Source organism: Schizophyllum commune (genome assembly GCF_000143185.2).
Source record: "Schizophyllum commune H4-8 unplaced genomic scaffold SCHCOscaffold_1, whole genome shotgun sequence".
Taxonomy (NCBI): Eukaryota; Fungi; Basidiomycota; class Agaricomycetes; order Agaricales; family Schizophyllaceae; genus Schizophyllum; species Schizophyllum commune.
Genome location: NW_026089538.1, coordinates 1,982,846 through 2,005,313, shown reverse-complemented (window position 1 = coordinate 2,005,313; position 22,468 = coordinate 1,982,846). Strand labels below are relative to the sequence as shown.

At 58.6% G+C, this 22,468-nt stretch overlaps 9 protein-coding genes across 9 annotated transcripts; 6 read left to right on the top strand and 3 right to left on the bottom strand.

Moving 5' to 3' along the window:
- Window positions 1-101: 101 nt before the first annotated feature.
- SCHCODRAFT_02606345 (uncharacterized protein) lies at window positions 102-2,439 on the bottom strand. Its single transcript, XM_003035935.2, has 7 exons — window positions 2,169-2,439; window positions 2,020-2,109; window positions 1,851-1,965; window positions 1,492-1,800; window positions 1,173-1,436; window positions 827-1,120; window positions 102-767 (listed from the first exon to the last, which is right to left on the bottom strand). Exons 1-7 carry the CDS (start codon window positions 2,373-2,375, stop codon window positions 349-351), a joined length of 1,698 nt encoding a protein of 565 aa, XP_003035981.1. The 5' UTR covers window positions 2,376-2,439; the 3' UTR covers window positions 102-348.
- A 444-nt stretch (window positions 2,440-2,883) lies between these two features.
- On the top strand, window positions 2,884-4,625 carry SCHCODRAFT_02606344 (uncharacterized protein). The gene is made up of 7 exons (XM_003035105.2): window positions 2,884-3,091; window positions 3,160-3,222; window positions 3,283-3,388; window positions 3,444-3,502; window positions 3,555-4,082; window positions 4,167-4,277; window positions 4,330-4,625. Exons 1-7 carry the CDS (start codon window positions 2,990-2,992, stop codon window positions 4,336-4,338), a joined length of 978 nt encoding a protein of 325 aa, XP_003035151.1. The 5' UTR covers window positions 2,884-2,989; the 3' UTR covers window positions 4,339-4,625.
- Window positions 4,626-5,422: 797 nt separating this feature from the next.
- Window positions 5,423-10,116, top strand: SCHCODRAFT_02561635 (uncharacterized protein; the record flags this gene model as incomplete). Its single annotated transcript, XM_003035106.2, has 11 exons — window positions 5,423-5,626; window positions 5,681-5,746; window positions 5,822-6,424; window positions 7,229-7,303; window positions 7,355-7,426; window positions 7,477-7,962; window positions 8,733-9,029; window positions 9,084-9,176; window positions 9,231-9,302; window positions 9,353-10,035; window positions 10,089-10,116. Exons 1-11 carry the CDS (start codon window positions 5,558-5,560, stop codon window positions 10,114-10,116), a joined length of 2,544 nt encoding a protein of 847 aa, XP_003035152.1. The 5' UTR covers window positions 5,423-5,557.
- Window positions 10,117-11,175: 1,059 nt separating this feature from the next.
- SCHCODRAFT_02606333 (acid phosphatase/Vanadium-dependent haloperoxidase) lies at window positions 11,176-12,803 on the bottom strand. Its single transcript, XM_003035936.2, has 3 exons — window positions 12,228-12,803; window positions 11,838-12,177; window positions 11,176-11,786 (listed from the first exon to the last, which is right to left on the bottom strand). Exons 1-3 carry the CDS (start codon window positions 12,609-12,611, stop codon window positions 11,338-11,340), a joined length of 1,173 nt encoding a protein of 390 aa, XP_003035982.1. The 5' UTR covers window positions 12,612-12,803; the 3' UTR covers window positions 11,176-11,337.
- A 229-nt stretch (window positions 12,804-13,032) lies between these two features.
- Window positions 13,033-14,155, top strand: SCHCODRAFT_02606330 (UBC-like protein). Its single transcript, XM_003035107.2, has 6 exons — window positions 13,033-13,072; window positions 13,123-13,387; window positions 13,439-13,466; window positions 13,519-13,589; window positions 13,637-13,692; window positions 13,774-14,155. The coding sequence occupies exons 1-6, from the start codon at window positions 13,059-13,061 to the stop codon at window positions 13,784-13,786; spliced, it is 447 nt and encodes a 148-aa protein (XP_003035153.2). The 5' UTR covers window positions 13,033-13,058; the 3' UTR covers window positions 13,787-14,155.
- SCHCODRAFT_02022394 (uncharacterized protein) lies at window positions 13,516-14,467 on the top strand. The gene is made up of 2 exons (XM_050341551.1): window positions 13,516-13,692; window positions 13,774-14,467. Exon 2 carries the CDS (start codon window positions 13,776-13,778, stop codon window positions 14,361-14,363), a length of 588 nt encoding a protein of 195 aa, XP_050202879.1. The 5' UTR covers window positions 13,516-13,692; window positions 13,774-13,775; the 3' UTR covers window positions 14,364-14,467.
- Window positions 14,468-15,252: 785 nt separating this feature from the next.
- Window positions 15,253-20,335, top strand: SCHCODRAFT_01210331 (uncharacterized protein; the record flags this gene model as incomplete). The annotated part of the gene is made up of 11 exons (XM_050341248.1): window positions 15,253-16,485; window positions 16,539-16,673; window positions 16,726-16,893; window positions 16,945-17,085; window positions 17,142-17,381; window positions 17,433-17,576; window positions 17,635-17,691; window positions 17,739-18,725; window positions 18,784-19,656; window positions 19,705-19,773; window positions 19,825-20,335. 11 exons carry the CDS (start codon window positions 15,253-15,255, stop codon window positions 19,927-19,929), a joined length of 4,152 nt encoding a protein of 1,383 aa, XP_050202878.1. The 3' UTR covers window positions 19,930-20,335.
- Window positions 19,778-20,474, top strand: SCHCODRAFT_02022391 (uncharacterized protein). Its single transcript, XM_050341550.1, has one exon. It carries the CDS (start codon window positions 19,923-19,925, stop codon window positions 20,460-20,462), a length of 540 nt encoding a protein of 179 aa, XP_050202877.1. The 5' UTR covers window positions 19,778-19,922; the 3' UTR covers window positions 20,463-20,474.
- On the bottom strand, window positions 20,361-22,207 carry SCHCODRAFT_02525011 (Protoporphyrinogen oxidase). Its single transcript, XM_050343507.1, has 3 exons — window positions 21,875-22,207; window positions 21,220-21,828; window positions 20,361-21,168 (listed from the first exon to the last, which is right to left on the bottom strand). Exons 1-3 carry the CDS (start codon window positions 22,115-22,117, stop codon window positions 20,488-20,490), a joined length of 1,533 nt encoding a protein of 510 aa, XP_050202876.1. The 5' UTR covers window positions 22,118-22,207; the 3' UTR covers window positions 20,361-20,487.
- Between the last annotated feature and the right edge of the window lie 261 nt (window positions 22,208-22,468).

Genomic DNA, 22,468 nt, shown 5'->3' with positions numbered 1-22,468 from the left:
ATACCCACGGTTAGGGGTAAACGCGTCGCGTATACGAGCGCATCACGTGAGCGCATTCAACAAAAGAAAGTCAGCACAGCCACCGTGTACACGAGGCGCGGTGCCGGGCATTGTCCTCAAGGCGCGAGGTGAGTGACTCCATTGTGCGTGTGCTTTGCTCGAGTATGTATGTAATTACGGGCTTCCGTATGTCTCTTTTTCATCGGGAGCACAAGCTATCCTTCCAAAGCAGCAGACCCGTAAATGTAGATCCAAGCGAATGTCCATTAGTGAGATTTCTATACACTTTTCTCCGTACACCACAACCTCATCTGAGTCCGTCTTCACAGGTACTCTACCTACCCACCATCAGTACTGCGACACAATTTGGAACGCCCCATTCGTCTGCACCCTCGCCGTCACGCCCACCGCCAACCACCCTTCATCCTCCTCATCCCCATCGCTCCCCTTGCCCTTTCCAGAGCTCACGTTCACGAACTCCTCCGCACCAACGGGCTTGCCCACTGACGGGCCGCGGATGAGGAGCGTCCCCACGGGGTCTTCGCCCCGCGCGACGGCGTCCTCGTCGACGTTGATGAGGCGCGCTTCGACGTTTACGGAGGGCGGTCCGACGTGGGCGGGCTCTTCGGGCGCGGCGGGGAAGTCCTGCATGTCGAGCGCAAAGGAGGCGAGGACGGGGCCGGCGACGAGCGGGGAGGTAAAGGCGTTGACGAGCGGGACGGAGAAGGCGATACGCGCGGGCGTGAGGAGCGCAGCGGGGACGGGGCCTGTGAGAGAAAATGCGTGAGATGGAATGCAGGATAAGCAAACAGGATCACAAGCCTACCTCCGCTAACGACCAACAAACGCAGAGAGCCCGCGACCTCACCGACAACACCACCACGCGCAGCATCGTAGACTAGACGGTCCCACAAGCTCTCCTTGGTCAAGTAGCCCTCAGCGAGACCCGCAACCTTGTGGCGCCACGCAAAGGGGTGCAACAGAATGTTCTTGCGCGCATCCTTGAGCACGAAAGTTACCAAAGCCTGCAGGTGCGGGGGCTTAAGGAACATGATCGTCGGTGAGGGAATCGAGTAAGACTTGAACGACAAAGCGTCCTTGACATCCAGCGGGACTTCATCTGCGGTCGCAATCAGCTTTTGTTTGCATATGAATGCAACGATAAGACGTACTCTCTTCGTTGCGGAACTGTTTGGTGCTGTCCAACGTTGCAAACGAGACGCCCTCATAGACAGCCGCGTATGCAATAGCCCGACCGTACGCCGTGCTCAGCGAATGCGCCGACACGAAGGTGTCCAACGTCGAGACCGCCTGCTGCTGAGGGATCATGGCCTTGACCGCACATACACCCGCTGTCAGGTTTGCATGCGTGAGCTGCACGCCCTGCAGGCCCTCTCCGTTCGGGTAGTACGCCAGCGAGAACACGTCATTCGGCTCTAAGGCGCCCGTTCAGTATGTGCACATCACGCTACGTTGGGAAAGTCAACGCACTGGGAATCGGGCTCAAGGTCTTCTCAACGCGGAAGCCCTCGCGCTCAACGTCGGCGAATTGGAGGACGGTGATGCGGCTAGCGACGCTGGCCATGACGCGCGGGCTGGGTTCGCCCACGACGACGATGGTGTGGTGTGCCTCGTCGCCAGACTCGTAGATGAGTTCGAGGATGGAGGTCAGGAAGTCGACATGGGTGATGATGGGTGTGGTTGGGTGCTGCTCGAGGACAGGATCGAGGAGAGTAGCCGAGGAGAGGGTGATGGATGGGATGGAATGTGATGACAGCGCGAGGTCACTGATGAGGAACTCTGCGAAGAGTGTCAGTAAAGGGAGAAGGAACATCTTAATGGGCACATACCAATACTGTCATTCAGCAAGAGTAGGACGCTAGACTCGCCGGGCACAAGGTTCGCAAGACGCAAAAGACCGGTGCCAAATGACGCGACGCGATCCTCGAGCTGCATGTTGGTGATCTACGTGTCCGTGTCAGCATCTCAGTTATTCAGATTTCTATCTGACAAGCATACCTTGGTGTTGAACAACGTCCGCGGGGTGTCCTGGTCCGACCTCACAAGGTCGGACAACACGGTAACATCCTTGTTAGGACGGACGGGGAACTGCACACGTACGCGCTAATTAGTTCCGCGGAGGGAACTCTAAACACACGAACACATACCCTCCCCATAAGCCCCGTCCCATAGTTCCTATACACCGGGCTCTCCTTCGCATTGCGCACCTTTGAGGTGTCGCTCTGGCGGCCGAGCAGGATCGGGTGCACAAGCGGCTGGGGCTTGTACAGGTTTTGAAGCAGAAAGAGCGTGGCTGCGATGAGTCCGAGCAGAATTGTCAGGTCATCTGTCGCCAGATAGTCGGAGAGCGCCATTTTGGGAGCCTTTCCTGCTTGGGTGGGGTGCGCTGGCAGGAAGTGGGAGGCTGCGAGTGTGAACACTGCGCTCGGAGTCCGGCGCGGTCGGCCCTGAGGGGACTTTGCCCGTGTTTGACACGGACCTGGCCAGTGATCGGGCCGACAGCGCGTCCTCTTTCCCTCCTACCGTCGCGTACCCCACTCCCCCGACGCGTCCTTCGACCTCAAATGACAAGTACCGACTAAAATGACCTTCTTGAACCTTCAAAACGACAAGTCCCACCCAAAAGTACGCGTCAAACCGACGATTCAGCCATCGCCAGGCCCAGATTTCGCCCTGCAAAAGTCGCGTTCGCCCCCCTCGTCATGTCGTCCCCCACCATCCCGAAATGCATACCATCTCAAAGCTGAAGGTCTCCCCTCTTGATTGATACCCCTTTCCAACCACCAACCCTCCCCGTTGTCTCGCAATGGACGCCAAAGGCGAGCGGGTCTGTGCGTCGCCACGTGATGCTCACTATATGAAGCTGGCGGCAGAGGGTTTGACGTCTGCCCTTCTTCCCCTCGCATTCCCCCCTTTCCCTCGTGTACCCTGAATCTCCCGATTGCTACCCTCCGGAGCTCCCGCAATTATGCCCACCTCACCGAATAAGCCTACCAGCAAGACCGCGGCGAACAAGCCCGCAAGCAAGGCCGGCGCCGTGGCGCACCCGACGTGGGTGGCGATGATAACGGTGCGCAGGCGGGGTGCGGGGCTGGTTTGTAGGACTTGGGCTGACGCAACGTCTCTTTGGCGATGTAGGAGTGCATCACTAGTCATCCTGAGGAGGCGAGGACTGGCGTGAGTCGTCCAACGATCAAGAAGGTGCGACTTCGCCCGATGATTCAGGTGGATGGGCGCCTTACCTTGTTCCCCCTCCCCCAGTTCGTCGAATCCAAGTACCATATCGAGGTCAATGCGACCACTGCGAGTCAGCTGAACCGTGCTATCACCTCTGGAGCTGAGAAGGGGACGTTTGTGCTCCCGAAGGGTGCGTACGCATGTGTCAGGTGGTAACGTAAATGTTGACCTTCCCCCCCTCGCAGGCCCATCCGGCAAGGTCAAACTCGCACCCAAGAACCATGTTGCGGAAGCCTCTAAGGAGGTGAGAGTGTACCTCACTTGTGCGGTACCTCGTTTCTCATGCATCATCCCAGAACGCTACCCCTGTGGTCAAGAAGCCCGCATCTACCTCCAAGAAGCCTGCCGGGGTCAAGAAACCCAACGCGCCCTCCGCGACGAAGAAGACGAGCCCGCCAGCCAAGAAAGCCTCCACTGCGAAGGCGAACGCCGCCGCGAAGAAGTCCACGACCGCGAAGAAAGCTGCTGCCGCCAAGAAACCCACCCCCCTCGCCACCAAGCCCAAGGCCACGAACACCACAACGACCAAGTCCGGTCGTGTCGCGGGCACTGTGACCAGTCCGCCGCTCGTCAAGGGCAAGGTGACGAAGACATACGGGAGCGGAGGGCGCAACAAGGCGGCGCTGGCGAAGAAACCCGCCGCTGAGAAATCCACGGCTGAGAAGAAAGAGTCTGCCCCTAAGAAAGCCGCCACAACGGCCAAGAAACCGGCTACGACGACGAAGAAAGCAGCGGTGACGAAGAAGCCGTCGGAGAACGGGAAGAAGACGAGTGTGGCGAAGAAAGAGGCAGGTGCGGCCAAGAAGGCGCCGGCTGCGAAGAAGGTGTGTTTATATTCCCGTAGTTCCTGGGTTGCGCCGCTCGGGAACGTTCCACGCCACCGACTGTGCTCTGACATCGCTCCGCAGGCGCCCGCTGAGAAGAAAGCTGCTGCGAAGCCCAAGGCGAAGGAGAACACGAAGTCGGCGGCGAAGCCTGCTGCCGCGAAGGAGACGAGGATGAGCAAGCGTGCGGTCAAGGTCAGTGCCTTCCGTTCGCCCGTTGCGTTGCAGCGATTGACTTCGTTTGTAGGCTACGTGATCTGTGCGGTTGGACTGCTCGCTAAGCGCACGCCCGCTGTTCGCCCCGCTCGCGCGTTTCGCCGAGTCGCAATCGTTCCTGTTGTTCTTGGTTGTCTTTCGCTCTAGTCAACGGCAGCTGTACGACTATGTATCTGTATCTGACCTTTCTTCTTGCTTCGACTGCACTATTTCGCTTGCTCGATTCTCTCCTACATCTGTTGCTGAATTTCCTCGTATTTCATCTGGCTACTCTTGTACACTATGTATCTGTATGGTAGTGAAACGAATATGAACCCGTAAACACCCCTCCTCGCAAGACCGTCCGTGCCGTGCAAGACACATCGCTGGCGTCAGAAGGCGAAGCTAACGTGGGCCCGCAGGTTGAAGATGCAAGTTTGCGGCGACGCACGCGCGAGTAACGTGATAACCTCGTGGGAGCGACGGTAGGGGGGGTCGGAGACGGAGAGTAGTGAGCAGTTGCATGGGTTGCTTGTTAGAGCGCGTCAAAGAATGCAGAAGCGGCGGAAACGGATGAGGACGGTCATTCGTGATTTTCTAGATGCACGAGAGTTACGCGCGATAGGCCTGGCGAGCCATAGAGGTCGAGGAAGCCATACTGCCGACACAAAGTCAACCCAGGACATCAAGGAGCACGTACAATCAGGTCGAGCCCCTGCTCATAGACGGCCATGCCTGCACTTCAGAAATCGTCTCGCGCGCGTCGCGACCGATAAAACCGTGCGAAAAAAAGCGCCGATGAGAGTACGCGCGTCGTCGCATCCGGAAAAACATGCTGGCCAAAGGCATGGATTTTTGCGCGGCTGAAACGGATGAAAGCCCCCCTAGGGCATAAGACTAGTTCTGTAGGAACAGTGAGATCGTTCAGAGACTCATAGGGCACGGCGAACGCACCGGATGACGTTGCAAAATGGGCAGAGGGCGCAGTTGCGAAAACTTGCCATCCAAAGATTGAATTCGAATTTTTGCGCTGTTATCCCTGGTTGCGGACGAAATCTGGCAGCTCGTACATGGTCTGAGAGAGGCGAAAGCATCTGAGTAGGGGGGGAGGGGGAAGGAAGGGGGTCCCAGTATAAAAAGGTGGAAAGTGTTGATCGTTTTCCCATCACAACTTGTCCTCCTTCTTGACGGTGCACGCCACTCGAAAGTCAACTTTCGTCCTTTCGCCTGTCCGTCGTCGAGAACTCCTCTCCACCACCTCCAGAAAAGTTGCCTCGAAGATGAGCGCCGTCGCACATGGGTACCACCAGGGAGTGTTGGAGGATGTCATGTTCAGGGAGACTGCGCAGGTGCGTATACTGTCTGTCGCTGTTTCGCCCTGTTCTGATGTCCATGGCATTCAGACCTTGCCCTGGGTCGGTGAAGGAGCGTTGTGGATGGCAGGAGGAGCATTGGATGCTGCAAACTCGGTGAGTCTTGCATGTCCGAACCTACTGCCTTCCGTCCTTACCGTCTGTGTTCAGCAGTCGCTGATGCACGGCCAGCGGGCTACTCCGAACCACATAGACCACAGCGGCATCCCTCTCGGCCTGCCGGTCAACATACGCAGACTGAACCTCGTCCGCGACGCCGACGGCTTCTACGAAAATGGCCCGATCTCCACCACCCTCGAGCCCGACACGGAGAGTTCCGTTGAGGAACGCCAGGCTGACAACGACGGGGGTTCCAAGAATAAGAGGGGGAGACGCGCAGGCAAGAGCGAGCACAGAAAGCGGGCGAGGGAGGCTAGAAGGGCTGCGCAGGTTGGGGACTCCATTGCCGCCGGCATCGCACCAAGGTCCGTCGATGGCGAGCAACAAGCGAACCTCGCTGACGACTGCTGCAGCAGCTTCCCCGCGACGCGCGGGGGGATGCGCCGTACCCAGAGCCTGACGAGCTTGAACCGCCTGTCCCGCATCTTCGACGACGAGGTCACGGCACTCATGAGCATCAACAAGAACGAATCCTCTGCGCGCAGCAAGCCCACGACCCGCGGTGCCGAGGATCGCTACGCCGAGAAGGAGAATATGCGCCCCAACGCAAGCATGCTCAATAACGGTGGGAAGTCATTGTCGCGAGCGCGGCTGCCGATCTCTCGCGAGAACATGGTGTGGACTGCCTGAGCCAACGCCTTGCATGTCGGCGACAGGCGCCCTCAGGATATTGCCCTCTCGATGGGGAGGCTCGCTCGCTGACAATTGGTCAGTTCACGATGACTCCGATGTTGGGAAATGGACAATCGATATTGTAGGAACGATATGTACATTAGGTATACGAGCGAAAGAAGTGTAAACGAAGTCCATGAACCCGCCTGTGTGTCTGCGTGGTGATCACGCTGCCCAAATCAGACGGGCAGACTGTATACAAAAGAAGAAGTCGAAGCACAGATATGGAGAACGGGAAAGTATACAGTACTCACCTATCGATACCGAATGGCAGGTCAGTGCAACAACGTTTTCATGGCAGGGACGAGTGGCGCACGGATTCGCGACAAGACCTGGTCAGCGAGCTGCCTCCTGATGATTCTGCCCCATTGCTCCAGTGCCTTGCAGCCTGTCAGAGGCAGTATAGGCTCCCAGTAGCGTCGTTTCCATTGTGTGTTTGTTTTTGACCAAATGGGGTTTGGCCCGTCGCGCCTTGAACAATGATCTGCACGTGAGCACTGCTCTTGCCCTTCGACCTTCACCTGGCCCGCGTTGTTGGTCATTGCGCTCTTGACCTGGCGCCGGACTCTGCCACTGCATCATCATCGGCGTCGAGCAACGAACATGAGCGCAGCATCCCAAGCGAACAGCACACTCGACGTGCCGAGTGGCGTCCACGACGAATCGGCCGGTGGACGAGCGACACAATCGCCGACAGCAGAAATCATAGTGGCATTGGCGAAGACACGCACGACGGACCTATTGCAGGTGCCGCAGTTGAACGAGTGGTCGAGATGGGCGGGCGAGCCGCCGCGGAGCGAGAGCTTGCAATCGGGCATCGAAGTGCGTGTCGCGTTCCTTTTCTGTGGTCCTTGGGCTGACCATGCGATTCAGAGTCCTGCGGAAGATGTCGCCAGCGTAGCCACAAAACTGAAGGGTGCTATGAGGGTAAACCGGGGGGAGCAGGTGCGCTCGCCACTCGTCGTCGTCGACCTGTCAAATCTGACCACAGCCAGTTTCCGGCCATGTCGCTCTCGTACACGGTGACCGTCAAGCGCAACACTGAAGGCTACTGCGTCAAGCGTTGTGTCGACGGCTTCATCGAACTCTTCGCCTCGAAGGAGAACGTTGCCCCAATGCACCTCGTCGCCCTCGACGCCGATCGGACCGAGTGGCGACCTATACCCAATATCCTCGTCACCGATCCCGAGGGCTTCGTAAAGGCTGCGAAGATTCCTGACGCCATGCCCGTCGTGCGATGCAACGTCCCGCTCATCCTCGTCGAAGACCCCGATGGCTTCGTGACCAAAGTAGACATCCCCGATGGCGAGCCCACACACAAGACATGCACGAAGGTCGCACCCGAGGACCCAGCGGAGGAGACGAAGGTGCACGACACCGACCGAGTTGCGGCAGCCGTGCCAATGCAGGAACGCGGCCGAGAGCGAGAGCGCAACGTCGTTTCCCAACGACGTCCGCGCGGAGCCCGCTCAGGCAAAAAGGTGCGGGCCAGGAGGGGTGAGAGGCAAGCCGTTGCGGATGCTGCAGTTCAAGTGGAGGACGAGGAGAACCTCCCAGTGCGGATGCGGCAGACTCGGATGTCTCGTCCTGCGCGCGCGCGCAGGTCTTTGTAGGCACGGGTCTGCTCCAATGGCCTCTGCGACAACAATGCTGTGTTCTGCGTCTGAGAGGGAGGTCAGCTTCAGTTCGGAGGGCGGGGGAAGTGGGCTAGAATGGTTTATATACATTGTACGAGTAGCGCATCCGAAGGACGAAATGTCCTGACTGTAGTATATGCACATACTGGCGACGCAGAATTTCTTAACGGTGGGTTCAAAGCGGAACTCACCTGAGATCAGGTATACCTGCAGAGATGCTTGGGCTAGTCGTATGGCCACCTCTGCATTCGTGCAGTATGGACCCCCAAGCAGCGCTACTCAATGAAGGCCCTGGCGAGCTTGGTCCGGCGCTCAAAAATGCATCTTGAGCGAGATAGCTCGCAAGATAAGGTCTGCACGCCCCGGGTCGAAAATCTGTGTATTCCCCTGCCCCAGCCAATTCCCCGTAGCCTTTCAGAGGCCTCTTAAAGGACGCATTGACCCTGTTTGCACCAGGGTACGCGCGTTTGGGCTGGGAGGGGGGCGGTCCGCAGTATTTTAGGGTGCACGTGAGCGCAACCTGCCCTTTTCGTCAACCATCCTGCTTGACGGCCGCGTCGCGTCGAGTATTCCCCTGCCTTGCACACCCTAGCCATCGCACATCCTAGCCATAGCACAGTAGAACAACCATGGAGACGACCCTTGCACCGTGGCCCCGGGGGGATCTGGCTGCGCGCATCGCCAACGTTATGGCGGCGGACGACGCGTATCGTGCAAGGAATCGCGATTCCGCGACGCCCGAGGAGCATATGGCGGACCTAGAGGCGAGGATCCATTTATCGGCGGAGTACGACGCGGTATTGCGGGCTGTCGTCGAGGGTTGGGACGCGGAGAATGCGCAGGACGAGGAGGGCGATGCGTCGGAGAACGAGGAGAATGTGAACATTGAGGATGCATTGTCCGCGGTCGAGGTGCGTGTTCTCGTGCCTACAACGCCGGAAACCTGCTTATGCTTTCATCACCAGGGGGACGATAGCGCAAACGCAGTCGTCGACGCGGAGGATGCGAAGGAGGACGCGGAGGATGAGGCCACAGAGGGTAGTTCGTCGGAGACAGAGGTGCGTGTCAACGATCCAGCGTCGGTGCCGTCGTACTCATGCTGCCATCCACAGGACCTCGAAGAGGACGAAGCTTTCAAGCGTATGCTGGAGGAGGTCGAGCAATGCCGTATGATCAAGGAGATGGTGCGCGCACCGTCCTGCTCGTCGCATGCAACCGGCCTGACCGTCCCCAGATACCTCCCACGGCACAGGCCTGGATCGTCCCCTACTGCAATACCACCGAGGGCCAGCTCCTCTCGTACAGCAACGGCTGGTACGACTTCGCCGAGCCCGACCAGAGGGCCGTGCCTCTGTACCGTCACGTGAGCGAGTGGGGCTTCTCCCACTGGCGTACCATCCCAACCCGTATCCACGACCGCTGGGAATTCGGCTCGTGGGAGGCCTTCATGGCGCGTATCGGATGGGACTTCGTCAACGAGGTGGCCGACCCGCAGCTGCTCCTGCGGGAGGAGATGCGCGAGGATCGCGCCGACTGGCTCGAGTACTGGGAAGAGATGTGCCACAGCACGGACTTGAGCGTCCCGTCGCCCCTGCCGCCAGCGCCGCAGGGCCCGCCGCCACCCCCTCCGCCCGACACCTCGAACAAGGAGAACGAGCGGCCCCCGCGGGCTGTGCCCATCGTTGGCACCCGCCCGAATGGCGCGCGCCGCCCCTTGTCCGGCCGTAGGATCCTTGGGGCCCGCGAGGACCAGATCATAGTCGCGGCGCCCGAGTCACTCGTCCCGAAGTCCCCTCCACTCAGGTTCCGCGTGCCCTATGAAGACTGGTCGACCACCGACGACGACTCCGTCCGCGACATGTCTATCACCGACGTTCATCGGTCCGACGAGGACAGCTACGTGTCTGACGACGACGAGTGAGTGCCTTCGCGTGCAGGTCCGAGAATAGAGAGCTGACTACCGTCCGCAGGAGCTCCGTCGAGTTCTTCCTCGGTTGAGGCGAGCGCTCGAGCGGGTCGCCAGCGTCCCCGCTTCACGGCCCAGTGGCAGGACCAAAGAGTTGTACCTGCGGAGCTGTGAGCCTGGAGTTTTAGAGGGATGCTGAGAATGAAGGAAGGAAGGAATGTATAAGGACTTTGTTCGTGAGCTTTGTTTGTCTGTCTTGTTTTTGTTTGTTCGGCGCCTTAGCGCGAAATGTACCACCACCACCGCACATACCGCGAGTAATAATCGACAGCATTGAACCCAGAGTGATATGGACCTTGAGTCCGCGGCTGAGAGAGATATAGCGGGAGTGGGTGGGGTTGTGGGGGGGAACAGGCGGTAGGATGGGCTTTGACATGGCGCGAAGAGGTACGTCCTTCCTGAAAGCAAGAGCGATGGAGACGGCAGGGAGTCCACTCACATCTCATCCCCTCCACCTGGAATATATGTGTCGGTCAGACGTGATGAAAGCCGACGAGGCGCCTGGCGTTGCTCCGATCGCCGTCTCATCCAATAATTCGGGTGGTGGCCGCGACGGGCACGAATCCCTCTCAGGGCTCGGACTGCCGTTGACCAGACCTCGCGCCAAGGTTTGAGCGTGTCGCCGAGGGTGCAGGGTGGGATGGAGGTGCTCGGCGTCGCTGTTGTCGACGCCTATCTTGTCGTGGATAGTGCCAGCGCATCGCGTCCTTCTCGGGAAGTACGGGTCTGAGAGTCTCGAGCAACAATCAGGGAGCCGTCGGAGGGTCTTCTCTGTCGAGGAGGACGATGGGGAGGGCTACAGCAACTGGTGGGGGCCGATATCAAGCGCCGGCTGCCTGCCTCGCACCACAGGATTTTTTGACACACGCGCTCGCTTCCCCATCGGTTCAGTATTCCCATTAGGGGAATTTCCCATCCACCATCACTCTGCGCAGATTTAGTCCCGCTCACAACGCGTGATGATCATGATGGTTTCTGGGGTCTTCAGGGTCAGTTCAGGGTCCTGCAAGGTCCACAAGGCAGTCAATGGCAAGAGACCATCTACCTCGACGCACAGTGCTCGCGCTCATCCCTTCTGGTTTTAGATCAAGTCAGCACACTCACAAATCGGGTATTGAGAGAGCAATATCGGAAGTAGCAGGTAGTACAGGTCGTAACAACATAAGGAGTACAGTTGCGTTCGAAAGCAGTCCAAAACCAAGTGAGTACAGGCAAGTGAAAAGGTAACAGAACTTTGAAGGTCACGAAAGGGATTAGATGCGATTGCCTGCGCCATTTCCGTAGCCAGCCTCGGCCCTGCCCAGCGCGCCTCCGCCAGTGTGATGGGCACCCGAAGGGGGAACACCACCCATCGTCCCACCGCCGAACCCTCCCAAGCCCGACGCGTCGTTCGGCGCGCCAGCGAACGCCTCCTGACCCCATCCCCAGCCACCGTCGCGCGTGAACGGCAGCGACGATGTCGTGTAGTCGTAGCCCGGGTGGTAGTTGAAGTACGGCAGTTGCTGCATAATCCCGCCAGCACGTCCGTCCGTCATTGCACGCTCGGGGAAGTAGGGCATGCGGTGGAACATGGACGTGGTGCGCGGGAGGAGGATGTGGTTGAAGCGGAAGTCCAGGATGGCGGCGAAGGTCTGACGGTAGGCGACGATGGCGGTCGAAGTACCAATGATCGCACCAGCGAGCACGTCGTACCAGTGGTGGTCTGAGAATCGAATCAGCATATGATCGCCGCTCATCTTCGAGGTAGACTCACATTCGTCAATAGTCAGAGCGCCAGAGATGAGCGTCGCACCGAGCAGGGGAGAGAAGAACAGGATCATTTTCCAGTACGCGGGGTTGTGCGCGCTCATGACCTTCAGCTGCGCGTTGAAGTACAGTGCGAGATAGAAGAGGCCAGCCCATCCTGCAGTCGAATGGCCAGATGGGAAGGATTCGAGGGAGTCGTTAATTTGGTCACGGTCGCCGGTGCAGACGGTGCGGTCGAAGTAGATCGAACCGAAGCCCACACCATTGAGGTTTGCGGGGTCGACATTAGGTTGGCAGGCGGTCAGGAAATGCGGACGCAGGCCGCCAATAAGCCATTTGAGCCAGACCTGGAAGCACGTTAATCGCTTCACACGCGAAGGAAATGAAGCCCAAGAACCTGGAACACCGCCGCCGTAATCAAGCTCTTCAGTAGTCCCATAGTCGTCGTGAGCAAGTCATCCAAGCTCCTCCTCCGCCACTGGAAGAGGCAGAAGAAGAAGAACGGGGCGAAGAACGCAATGAGAGCCGCCGCATAAATGGGCACAATCTCCTTGCGAAGGGGATACGCGTACTGCGGGTACACGATCTCCCCGTCTCTGAAGTACACGGGGAAGGACCTGCTGGGCGCGGGGTCGGCCCAGTAAATCCCAAGGCCCAGCGCGCCCATGAGCGCCATCGTGATCAGGTCCAGCCCGTGCAGGCGAATCCATGGCAGGAAGCGGAATCGTGGCGCAGGGCTAACACCCGCAGAGTAGGCGTTGAGGGGGCGCTTGTTGAGCATGGCGGTCGCGCGCAGGTTCGTCGTCGGAGAGAGTTCACGTCGAGGCAGACTTTATAGAGACGCGCGGGTGGAGCGTGTCTGGGTATGTCATTGCTAGCTTGCGGGTGGCTGAAGGCCTAATTATGGGTCTGGCAGCAGCGAAAGGTCGTCATGCGTCGACTATGACGCTGCGACGGGCGTAATGCGTTGCCCTGAATGCGACGTCGACGACCCGGGAAAGAAATTTACCAAAAGAGCAAGCGCGAACGACGGACGAGGGAAACATGACATTAAAAGCCTTCCGTGGCCATAAAGCAGACGAGAAGACCGTGACATCTTGGCGAACGAAGGCTTGGCGGACAATGTGAGAGTACGGCAGTTGCCGAAGGACGCCACAAATGACGGACTTCGCGTCAGGTGTGGTCCCCGAGACAACGCGACGCGCTCATCAGCCTTGCACATACCACGATGACCACCCTACGGTGCGCGATAGGCTTATATACACCTCTGACCCTCGCTGATGCTACGCCAGACGCGTACAGAAAGAGCTCGCCGAGATCAAGAAGAACCCCATCGTTGGCCTCACTGTAGAGCCTCGCGAAGACGACATCCTCAAGTGGGACTGTATCATAAAGGCGGACCCAACATCGCCATACAAGGGCGGGAACTTCAAGTTTCTCCTCGAGCTACCCTCCAACTTCCCTTTCAAGGCGCCTACGGTCACCTTCCAGACAAAGATCTACCACCCGGGCATCAATGAGGAAGGAGCAATATGCGTACCGATTCTGCGAGACGAGGTGCGTCTTACATTCCGCAGGTGAACATCTTGACTGAGTACACGATCGTAGTGGAAACCTTCCGTGACCTTGTCAACTGGTGCGCGTTGTATCTCTCGCACATACCCTCTCAATCTGATCCATATTGCTAGTCCTGTCCATCATTCAGGAAAAGCTCAACAATCCCAGCCCCGACGATCCATTCGAGCCGCAGATTGCCGCTGTACGCTCTTTCATGCTCTGACTGTCGTAAGGCTGACCTCTTGCTAGCAATTGAAGACCGAGAAATCGGCGTTCTTGGCCACAGCCAAGGACTGGACGAAGAAGTATGTCCCATACCGTCACTCACCCTTCCTGCTCGCCATCTTCCGCGAGCAATCATGACCATCCGCTAACTCGACATCTAGGTATGCCACGTGAACTGGCCGTCGCGCATGATCATCGACCTGGAGAGAGGGAACACCGTCGACTTTCTGTATTTTTACCTGCTTTCTTGCAAGCACGCAACATGTATTTCTGCCAAGCAACACACAATGCACCTGTTCTACTCATCGCAGCACGACGTGAAGGCGTCCCGCACGACCGTCGGGTACCCTCTCGTAGTACTGATGTGCTTATCGCAGCCATCGGCCCTTCTACCCTACAGGTTCCCCCGACGACCCCGACGAGGTTGCGACTCGCAACGTTCGCCGGGGCCCGTCCCCCTCCTTGCTCTACCCGGCTCAGCAGGACCGCAACTCCCGAGCAGCAATCAGGCAGCAATCTCTGCAATCCAGACCCCCAGCCGCTCTCGGGCGCTCGCTTATTGTCTTCGCCGCTCCGCGTTGATCAGCAATGGAAGCCCGCAGACAAGAAGAACAAAAAGGACTATTCACTGGGCCATGTGCCGCGGCATGGGAACTGTGGCGTCGACGGAATCGTGATCGCCATCCCACGAGGGCGCCCACTGCAGGGGGCGGGGGCAGCGACATCGCTGAAGCTGGAGGACACTTGGTGAGTGCAGAGGTCGCTATAGGTACTCATCGCTCCCACAGGACGGGCGATGAATGCTTCCGCGTTCCTAGAGAACAAAGGATCGCCCAAAGGGGAAGAATGACTTATCAAGACTCACCCTTCTGAATCCCACAGACCAGCCGCACACGTAAACTCGGCTAAGGGATCCCATCAAACCGCGTGCCAGGACCCCTCGGCGCAGGGACCGGGGTCTACAGCACTAGCATTATCCTCCCCTTTCTCCCCCACCCTCCTTTCTTCCTACCACCATCCAGGAAGACTTCAGCAGGTGCCTCAAGCGCCCATCTTATCCAGCCTTGCAGAGCACATCCGTGCTTGTTAGGCATACTCAGTAGCTTCATTCTCATCCCCTTTGTCCTCGAGATCGCCGTCCGTCCCGTCATCGTCGTAGCCAATACTCGATAGGCGCCGCGTCCGTCGTCCGTCCCAGCTTCACGAAAGCCCCAGCATCGCTATCCCAAGTACTTCTAGCAACACCAACAGCATCGTCGTGGACATTTAGGTGTGCTTGCGTTTGTGGCGGATCGTCCCCGGCAAGCGCTGACCTGGTCAATGACAGTGCCACAAAGAGATACTGCCCCCAAACACATCCAACACATCCCCCAACCCTTCCTGAAGAAGAATCTCAAAGACCGATGTGAGTTTCTGGCGTCGCCGTCTTTGACGAGCACGGCGCTTATCGCTCTCTTTGACGACAGATCCGCACTCACGGTCCGCTAGAACAAAGGAACTTATCACCAACCATCTCGACGCCATCCTCAATGGCAGACTGGCGTTACAATAGACGCCCCGGGTTCGCGACCGCGACCCGCGCACCCCGTCAGCAACCTTTACGCCCAACCCCGACCACCTCATCACCCATCGCCGCCGCCATGACCATCACCGCCTTCGCCGTCCTCTGGGACTATGGCCTCCTCCTCATGCTCCTGTACAACATGCGCCCCGGTACTCCCGCTTTCACCGTCCTGTCCACCGTGTTCAACCTGCTCTGCGCCGCCTTCGACATCGTGTGCTACAACTTCATGGAGATCATCGAGTTCTTCCTCAGCATCCCCATCGCCATCGTCGTTGGCTATCTGAACATCGACCCCGCCGCCATCAAATATGATGTGCTTTACGTCCGGAACGCGTGCAGCCGTGCCGTTCGCGGCTACCTCGTTGCCCTACGTGAGCGCGCTCGCAAGAGCGTCGTCGCTGCCTGGCATCGCGGATGCGGCTACCTTGACTATCAATGGAAACTCCATTGCTGGTACGCCGACAACATCAATGCAATGATTGTCGGTTCCATCGAAGGCCGCATTCGGGAGTTCACGAACGAGTGCATCACGTTCATCTACCTGACGCCGCCGCTGGCTGAGGTGTACATGGCCGGCTGGCAGGCATGGTTCTGGCTGCTTTGGATGCGAGACGGCGCGTCTCTGTTGTTGTCGTACCTGCCTGCCTTCCATGCTGCCTCGTCTCGCTCCACCTCTGCGACCGCGCAGTCCACGCCCAATGCCAGTCGATCGTCGACGCCTGTGTCCGACAACGAAGCGCCCGTGTCCAACTCTTCTCAACCTACCACCCCCGAGCCGCAGGCCTCTGAGCCGCAGCCATCCGCACAAGACGAGTCCCCGCGCACAAACCCGGCTGCGCAAAGGGAGCGTGCGGAACGCCGAGAGCGTCGGGAGCGCAAGAAGCGCGAAGAGCGCGCTGCGCGCAAGAGGGAGGCTGACCTTCGGGCTGCACGCAGCAAGGAGGAGAGAGAACGCCGCCAGCTTCAAGAGCGCCTAGCACGGGAGGCGGAGGAGAGGCGCCTGGAGCAGGAGGAGCAGGAGCGCCAGAGGCAGATGCGAGAGCAGGCCGCACGAGAGGAAGAGCGTCAGCGGAAAGTTCAGGAGCAGGCCGCCCTGGAGAAGGAGCGCCAGCGAAAAGCGCAAGAGCTGGCCGCGCTCGAGAAGGAGCGGCAGAGGAAAGCTCAAGAACAGGCAGCGCTGGAGAAGGCGCGCTCACAGAGCACTGCCGGCCAGTGGCTGAAGCAGGCCATTGCCAAAGCTGCTACAGAGCAGAAGACTCAACCGCAACCCGTCGTACCCCTTGCTTCCGCCGGCACTGCATCCCTGCAGGTACGTGTTTTGCTGTTGCCCGTCCGCGTATCTGACTGACAACGACCATGTAGTTGCCGAAGACGCTCCCGCCGGTCGTGCTGCAGAAAACCACCGGCCCTACCCTACCCTTTTCCCTCTCAGCTGCGCCAGTAATGGCTGCCAACCCACCCCGCACCCCTACTACCGCATCCACTCAACCACCTTCGGTAAGGCTATCCCCTGCTGCGGCTCTTTCAGTGGGTTCTAATGCAGTTGTAGCAATCCACACCGCAACCCCAAGCCCCCATTCTTCAGCAGCGTCCGGCGATGAACCTGCAGCCACGCCTCGGTCAGGGTCAGAACGTCCCCCAGCAACTTCGTCCTCAGCCTCAGCAATCCGCTGTCGGCACGCCCGCCGGCAGTCTTGCCAGCCCCAGTGGCCTGCAAGTGAGTGGACGCGATTTCCACCGGTTGCCTGTACTCACATGTTACTTCCAGGCCTTTCCTACTTTCTTCGCGAGTGGAACCGCCCAGCAACGTCCGGCAACGGGGCTGCCTTTCCCGATCTCGACTTCCACAAGTGCACCGGCTGCGCCTGTCACCCTTGCCCCTCCTGCCTCGGCACCTCCTTCGCAACCTGTAAGCGACGTTTCGCCAACGCCATAATATGCGCAGATCACTGAACTCGTTTATAGCAGCCGCAGCAGCAGCGGACTCCAGAGGAGATCCGGCTGACTGTGTTGGCGCGTATAGCTGCTCTGAAGCAGGAAGCACAGCAACTACAGACCCCATCCCAAACTCAGCAACAACCTCAGCAGCCCAGTACACAACTCCCCATGTTGTATGCCCAGCCTACCCCGACTCCCACAGTCGCTGCACCCTCGGCCGCCAGTGGGCAGCCTACCCTTTTCCCCGCGAACACTCTTCAAGTCACTGTGAGTCGTCTTGTACTGGTCAGATTGGCCCTTTCTTGACTATTCTCGTAGCCGTCGTCAAATCAGACGGCCACTCACAACGACGCGTTCAGCGGTGCTGCAGTTGGCTCGTCTATGCCTGCCTTCTCTTCTTCTATCACCTCTATCCATCCCATCAATATCCCCGAACCTCAGGCCGTCGCTGAGCCGATGGAGGTAAGCACGACTGTTTGTGTACTTCGTGTCGCTCATTGATTATGCTCTACTTCTGCAGATCGACATTCCGATGCCATTCATCCACAACCCTTCGCCTCCTCCGCAATCAGACCTCGTACGTGTATGCATGACCATCGGCGACGTTGGCTGACTGTCACATAGATGGACGTTGATGACATTGAGATGGAGGACGCTTGGGAAGCAGATTGCTCTGCTACTTTGTCATCCGATATCCTACCTCTCTCTGCGCCTCCTACCATGGAAGTCGACGACGAATTGCCGGAGTCGTGGCCTTCGCCAGTATGGTTCCCACTCGCAACACCTCAGCCATCGCGGCCAGTGACACCCGCACCGTTGTCGCCGCCACCGGCTGTTGTACGGTCTCCAGAGATTGTGATGGAGGTGGTGGCGGCACCACAGAACGCACCTGCTCCACCACCGGTAGCGACGCCGCCGAAACCATCACCCCCTCGTCAGGTGACAACGCCAACCACGTTCAGTGTGCCTTTGAAGCCCACTAGCACTGCGGCGTCGGCCAGCAGCAGCGTCCCATCAACCAACGGCACGACGCCTAAGCCAGCGCAGGGCCCTTCTGCCTCAACCCCACCCAAGGCGACCTCGAACGTCTCGAAGCAGCCTGCGATTCCTGCGAAACCGACAGATCCTTCCAAGGCCCCCGCGCCTGCACCTGCTGCTCCTAAAGCCGGCCCTTCGTCCATCCCGCAGAGCTCCGCGCCCGCTAAGCCCAGTAGCGTCACGCCTCCTGCCTCGCAGGCAGTAAGTGGCAAGTCCAGTCCATCTGCCTCTTCGTCGACACCATCGCGGACGCCTGCTCCATCCGGCCCATCGAAAGCGGCCTCTCCGACAGTATCTACTTCCACGCCTTCAGCGCCAACGACTGCCCAACCTGCGGTTTCCACTACGCAGAATTCGCCCTTATCGTCGCCGCCTGCCGCATCGCGTGTTGACGCCGGTAGCGCAAAGGCCCCAGCCAATACCTCCACGGCGAAGCCGCCCCTAAGGAAGTTTGGCTTTGCCTTGACAAAGAGGCCGACGGAGAAGAAAGAGGAGACCGAGGACAAACCGATTCTGTTCAAGGACAAGCGCCAGTTCCCGCCGGATGCCAAGAAGCCAGCCGGACCTTCGGTGGTGAGTGGTTAAGCCGTTATGCCACCTACCTTAAGGTTGAAAGCCCCGTGAAATGTAGGCATCCTCTCAGAATGCGGCGAAAGGGCAACCCGCCCCGACTCAGTCAAGGCCTCGTACGAGTATCCTGCGACCTGCTTCATCGACTTCAACGCCGACCTCTCCTGATGTGAAGATGTCCAACGCACCTTCTGCAGCATCTTCCCTCTCACCCGCCCGGTCCGCGCCCGTCAAGGCCGCGTGCAACACGACTACCGCTGCCACTTCCTCTCTTTCTTCGAACTCCGCCCCCATCACCAGCCCCGTCATTACCGCGCTTTCATTGCCCTCGTCGTCATCGAGCACAAAGACGGACTCTGTTATGGGCGATTCATCGAGCTCATGCGCTGTGCCCGCTCCTTTAGTGCCTACGCCCACGCCGTCGACGCAGGCTGACAACAATGGCGCTCCGGCCCAGAGGCGCATACGCAATCTGCCCAAAAAAATTGGCGATAAGGAGATCGTCGAATACACCGTCGCTACACCGATCGTCGACCCGGGGGAATCGCAACCCCAGAACGCGGAAGATGAGCTAGAGAAAGCGGCCGACGCTGCAAGCAACTCTTCTCAGGCCAACCCCAATCTCGCTCGGGCGGATGCGATGTTCGATGATGATGATGATGATGGCTTCACCGATTTCGACCGGTTGGTCGGTGCCGCCGATCCCGATGCACCCGTTTTCGCCTCGCCGGCCATGGATCTATCGACGGATCCGACATTCCTGGCTTTGACAATGCCAATGTCTTTGGAGACACTAACTCCTGCCGTGTCCCAGCAAGGGTTGGCGGCTTCCTCGACGTCCACGCCCACAAGTACTCAGCCAACGTACGCCTCGTCGTCCTCGCCATCCTCAGCTCCCTCTGATCCGTCATCCTTCCCTCCAGGTCGACCGAACGTGAGTGGTCCTTGCATTCGCTCAAGGCGACCCTGACGCCCTTTCCAGCCTAAGATCCGTCTCGTGCCACTTGTACATGAGAGGCCCGCAAAGAGCTCCAGTGCGCCTTCAGGCGAGGTATGTCTTCGTCATGTCCTGGGCTTACTTTCGTGCTGAGTCGAAGTCAAGGCCACCGACATGAATACTCTATGCCTACGCCAGCTCTGGGACTTCAAGGACCGAAGGCTGCAGAACTTTCTGATTTATGGTGATACAGAGGACCTGATATGGTAGTCCTTGGCTTACTGCGCACCCAATACTCCATAACTGGAACCGGCCTGTTGTCCCTTTACTCTTCGTCGTCCGGAGCATCTACCTCTTGTTGCTATCCTCGGTGTTTGACTGTCGTCTTGTACACTGTACTTATTATCACATCTCTAGCCCCCCTGTTCTGTCATCATCCATCTACTCTCATCTACTGTATCCCTACTCATACCCCGTCTGTTGATGTTGACTCAGTAGCTCCGTCTTGCCCCCATTGCTCTGTTTCCGTCTTCTCCCCAGATCTGTTCCGTTTCCTGCCCTGTTTCAACTGCTTCCTGCCTAGCACTGTATCGTTACTAGTTTACACGTCTAGCTGTACTCGCTGTCTCCGTCATTGTATCGCTGTGCATAGTTGGAAAAGACTTTATCGGGCTCATATATTGGAATTTGTGGCACGCCGTCGACCCTTCAAGGGGAGAATGTTCAAGCAAGTGAAGCCAATGTTGTTCGAGAAGGGCCCTCTCAACCGTCTCTCTTCAGAACATCGGGCGATGGCCACATAAATTATAGGAGCAATAGAGATACAGTCTACTCGTCGTCGCACTCATCGTCCTCCATCTGCGGCGTCGACGGACCCCATCCCTCGCCGACCCACCTCCCCGCCTCAACGCAATCACCAACACTCACTCCACCCACTCCGGCCCCTACCACCTCCATCCTCCCCTGCCACTCGCCCTCCTTCAGCACCCGCCTCAACTCCGCCACCCGCTCCAAATGCCCCGGCGCTGGCACAGGTATGCAATCCCGATTCTCGCGCACGCGCGTGTACACGGGCTCGTACACCTCTGGCCAGTCGAGGTGCCGCGCGAGCGCCTGAAGTACCGTGTCCAGCGCAGGCGGCTTATTCTGGTACGGACCGCCCGTCATAACCGTCATCTTCGTGTACTTCGTCGGCCCGGGCATCACGTCCTGCGCAGACAGCGCGCACGAGTCGAAGACGCAGCCGAGGATGCCCTCCTTGTTGGCTTGCGGCTGCTCGTACCCGCCAGGCGGGCGGGGGATGAGGTAGCCGAAGCCCGCGGGGTGGATGGGGGTGGGGGTGTCAGTGCGGAAGATGAGGTTGTAGACGGTGACGGTAGAGTAGGGGTTGGTGGTGAGGTGGGGGAGGTTGCTGGTAGGTGTAAGGACGCGGTGTAGTGCTGGGAGGGGTAGCGTGGATACGACGTGGGTAGGGCGTATTTCTGGGAGCTCGGGAGAGGTGGTGGTGATCTACAGTGAGTGTCAGTAATCTGTACGCATTTGAGGCATTCTGAGACGTACCTCGATGGATTTGTCCTTCGAATTCACACCCAAGGATTTAACGTCGGCGCCTTTCAATATAGTGACGTTCTTGAGCTTTGAGAGGTGATGCTCGGTGGCGCGCGCGACCGTGTCCATTCCGTTTCGGAAGGAAAACACCGCAGTCTCCTCCATGGCCTTTTGCACGGGGTTGCTGATGTAGTAAGACTCTTCCACATCCTCTTCACGTCGTCCGCGGATGAAGCCTCGGACAACGCTGCCCCAGCCGTACTCCTCAGCCTCCCAAAGGACGGGGAATGCGGCCCGTACGCTGAGCTTCCGGGAGTCGGCAGCGAAGATGCCGTGTACCAAGGCCGAGCCAACCTTCTCGGCGAACTCTGCGGTGAAGCGACGGCATAGGAAGGAGTCGAAAGATTCATCCTTGAGGTCGTCTCGGTTCGAAAAGGCCATAGCCTCTTTCGCAACCGCGCGAGTGAGACAAGCACCGAGGGGGGAACTAATGAGGCCCTTGAAGCTCGATGGTACTGCGAGGAGCCCGGGCTGGCCGGGCATATGAAAGTACTTGTTCTTTGCGGAAGGGGAGGTGCGGGGGACAAGAATTAGATCGTCTAGCAAGTCGAGACGGGTGACCTGGCCTGTCAGCTCTCTTAATGCGAGTGTAGAGCTTGGTACTCACTAGCTCCAACACGGACTTTGCGGTCGGCCGCAAAGTACGAGGCCCGCCCTCGATGAGTATTGACGCTTCGCTGCCATCCTTCGGGTCTTTGAGAGATACCCGCTCGCTCTCCGCCCATCCTCCAACGCGTGTAGAGCGTTCTACGAGCGTTATTAATGCATTCGGAAAGCGATGCGAGAGGTGGTATGCGGACGAGAGCCCGGTAAGGCCGCCGCCGAGAACTGCAATATGATGGGGTGCCATTGGGAGTGTGCTATAAGCTGTTCGGCATCATGGGGGTAGGAGACAAGGTGGACAGTCGCCGCCGTCGAGCGTCGTACGTCGACCGAATCGGCAAACGTCGCGGGCGCCTAGCCGCCAGCCGCTCAGCCGAGAGCACCGTCCGGACCGCGATCCGTGCATTACACGTGACGTTAGATCGGCGTTTAGCGAATATTTCCCACGAGCGCGTAGGCGCTGACCTTCGCGGCGCGAAGATGCGTGCAGGTTGTCTTCGCCCATCGCGTATTACGTGCCGAATGTCTGTCCTTCTTGACTTCAATCGATTGCCAGAGCTGAGTTGCTCCCATTCGTCGCCGGCATGAGGCAAGGATC

Bases quoted from the DNA above. Each gene is read 5' to 3' on its own strand.
- SCHCODRAFT_02022394 (XM_050341551.1), top strand. From the start codon at position 13,776: ATGCCACGTGAACTGGCCGTCGCGCATGATCATCGACCTGGAGAGAGG.
- SCHCODRAFT_02606345 (XM_003035935.2), bottom strand. From the start codon at position 2,375: ATGGCGCTCTCCGACTATCTGGCGACAGATGACCTGACAATTCTGCTC. The intron at 1,966-2,019 runs GTATGCTTGTCA...ACGGACACGTAG, and splicing joins GGACGTTGTTCAACACCAAG to ATCACCAACATGCAGCTCGA. The intron at 1,437-1,491 runs GTGCGTTGACTT...CGGGCGCCTTAG, and splicing joins GACCTTGAGCCCGATTCCCA to AGCCGAATGACGTGTTCTCG.
- SCHCODRAFT_02606333 (XM_003035936.2), bottom strand. From the start codon at position 12,611: ATGCTCAACAAGCGCCCCCTCAACGCCTACTCTGCGGGTGTTAGCCCT. The intron at 12,178-12,227 runs GTTCTTGGGCTT...ACGTGCTTCCAG, and splicing joins TTACGGCGGCGGTGTTCCAG to GTCTGGCTCAAATGGCTTAT. The intron at 11,787-11,837 runs GTGAGTCTACCT...TTCGATTCTCAG, and splicing joins CGCTCTGACTATTGACGAAT to ACCACCACTGGTACGACGTG.
- SCHCODRAFT_02606330 (XM_003035107.2), top strand. The intron at 13,467-13,518 runs GTGCGCGTTGTA...CCATATTGCTAG, and splicing joins TTCCGTGACCTTGTCAACTG to TCCTGTCCATCATTCAGGAA. The intron at 13,590-13,636 runs GTACGCTCTTTC...ACCTCTTGCTAG, and splicing joins TCGAGCCGCAGATTGCCGCT to CAATTGAAGACCGAGAAATC.
- SCHCODRAFT_02525011 (XM_050343507.1), bottom strand. From the start codon at position 22,117: ATGGCACCCCATCATATTGCAGTTCTCGGCGGCGGCCTTACCGGGCTC. The intron at 21,829-21,874 runs GTGAGTACCAAG...CTGACAGGCCAG, and splicing joins CAAAGTCCGTGTTGGAGCTA to GTCACCCGTCTCGACTTGCT. The intron at 21,169-21,219 runs GTACGTCTCAGA...CACTCACTGTAG, and splicing joins CGAAGGACAAATCCATCGAG to ATCACCACCACCTCTCCCGA.
- SCHCODRAFT_02606344 (XM_003035105.2), top strand. From the start codon at position 2,990: ATGCCCACCTCACCGAATAAGCCTACCAGCAAGACCGCGGCGAACAAG. The intron at 3,389-3,443 runs GTGCGTACGCAT...CCCCCCTCGCAG, and splicing joins GACGTTTGTGCTCCCGAAGG to GCCCATCCGGCAAGGTCAAA. The intron at 3,503-3,554 runs GTGAGAGTGTAC...GCATCATCCCAG, and splicing joins TTGCGGAAGCCTCTAAGGAG to AACGCTACCCCTGTGGTCAA.
- SCHCODRAFT_02022391 (XM_050341550.1), top strand. From the start codon at position 19,923: ATGGTAGTCCTTGGCTTACTGCGCACCCAATACTCCATAACTGGAACC.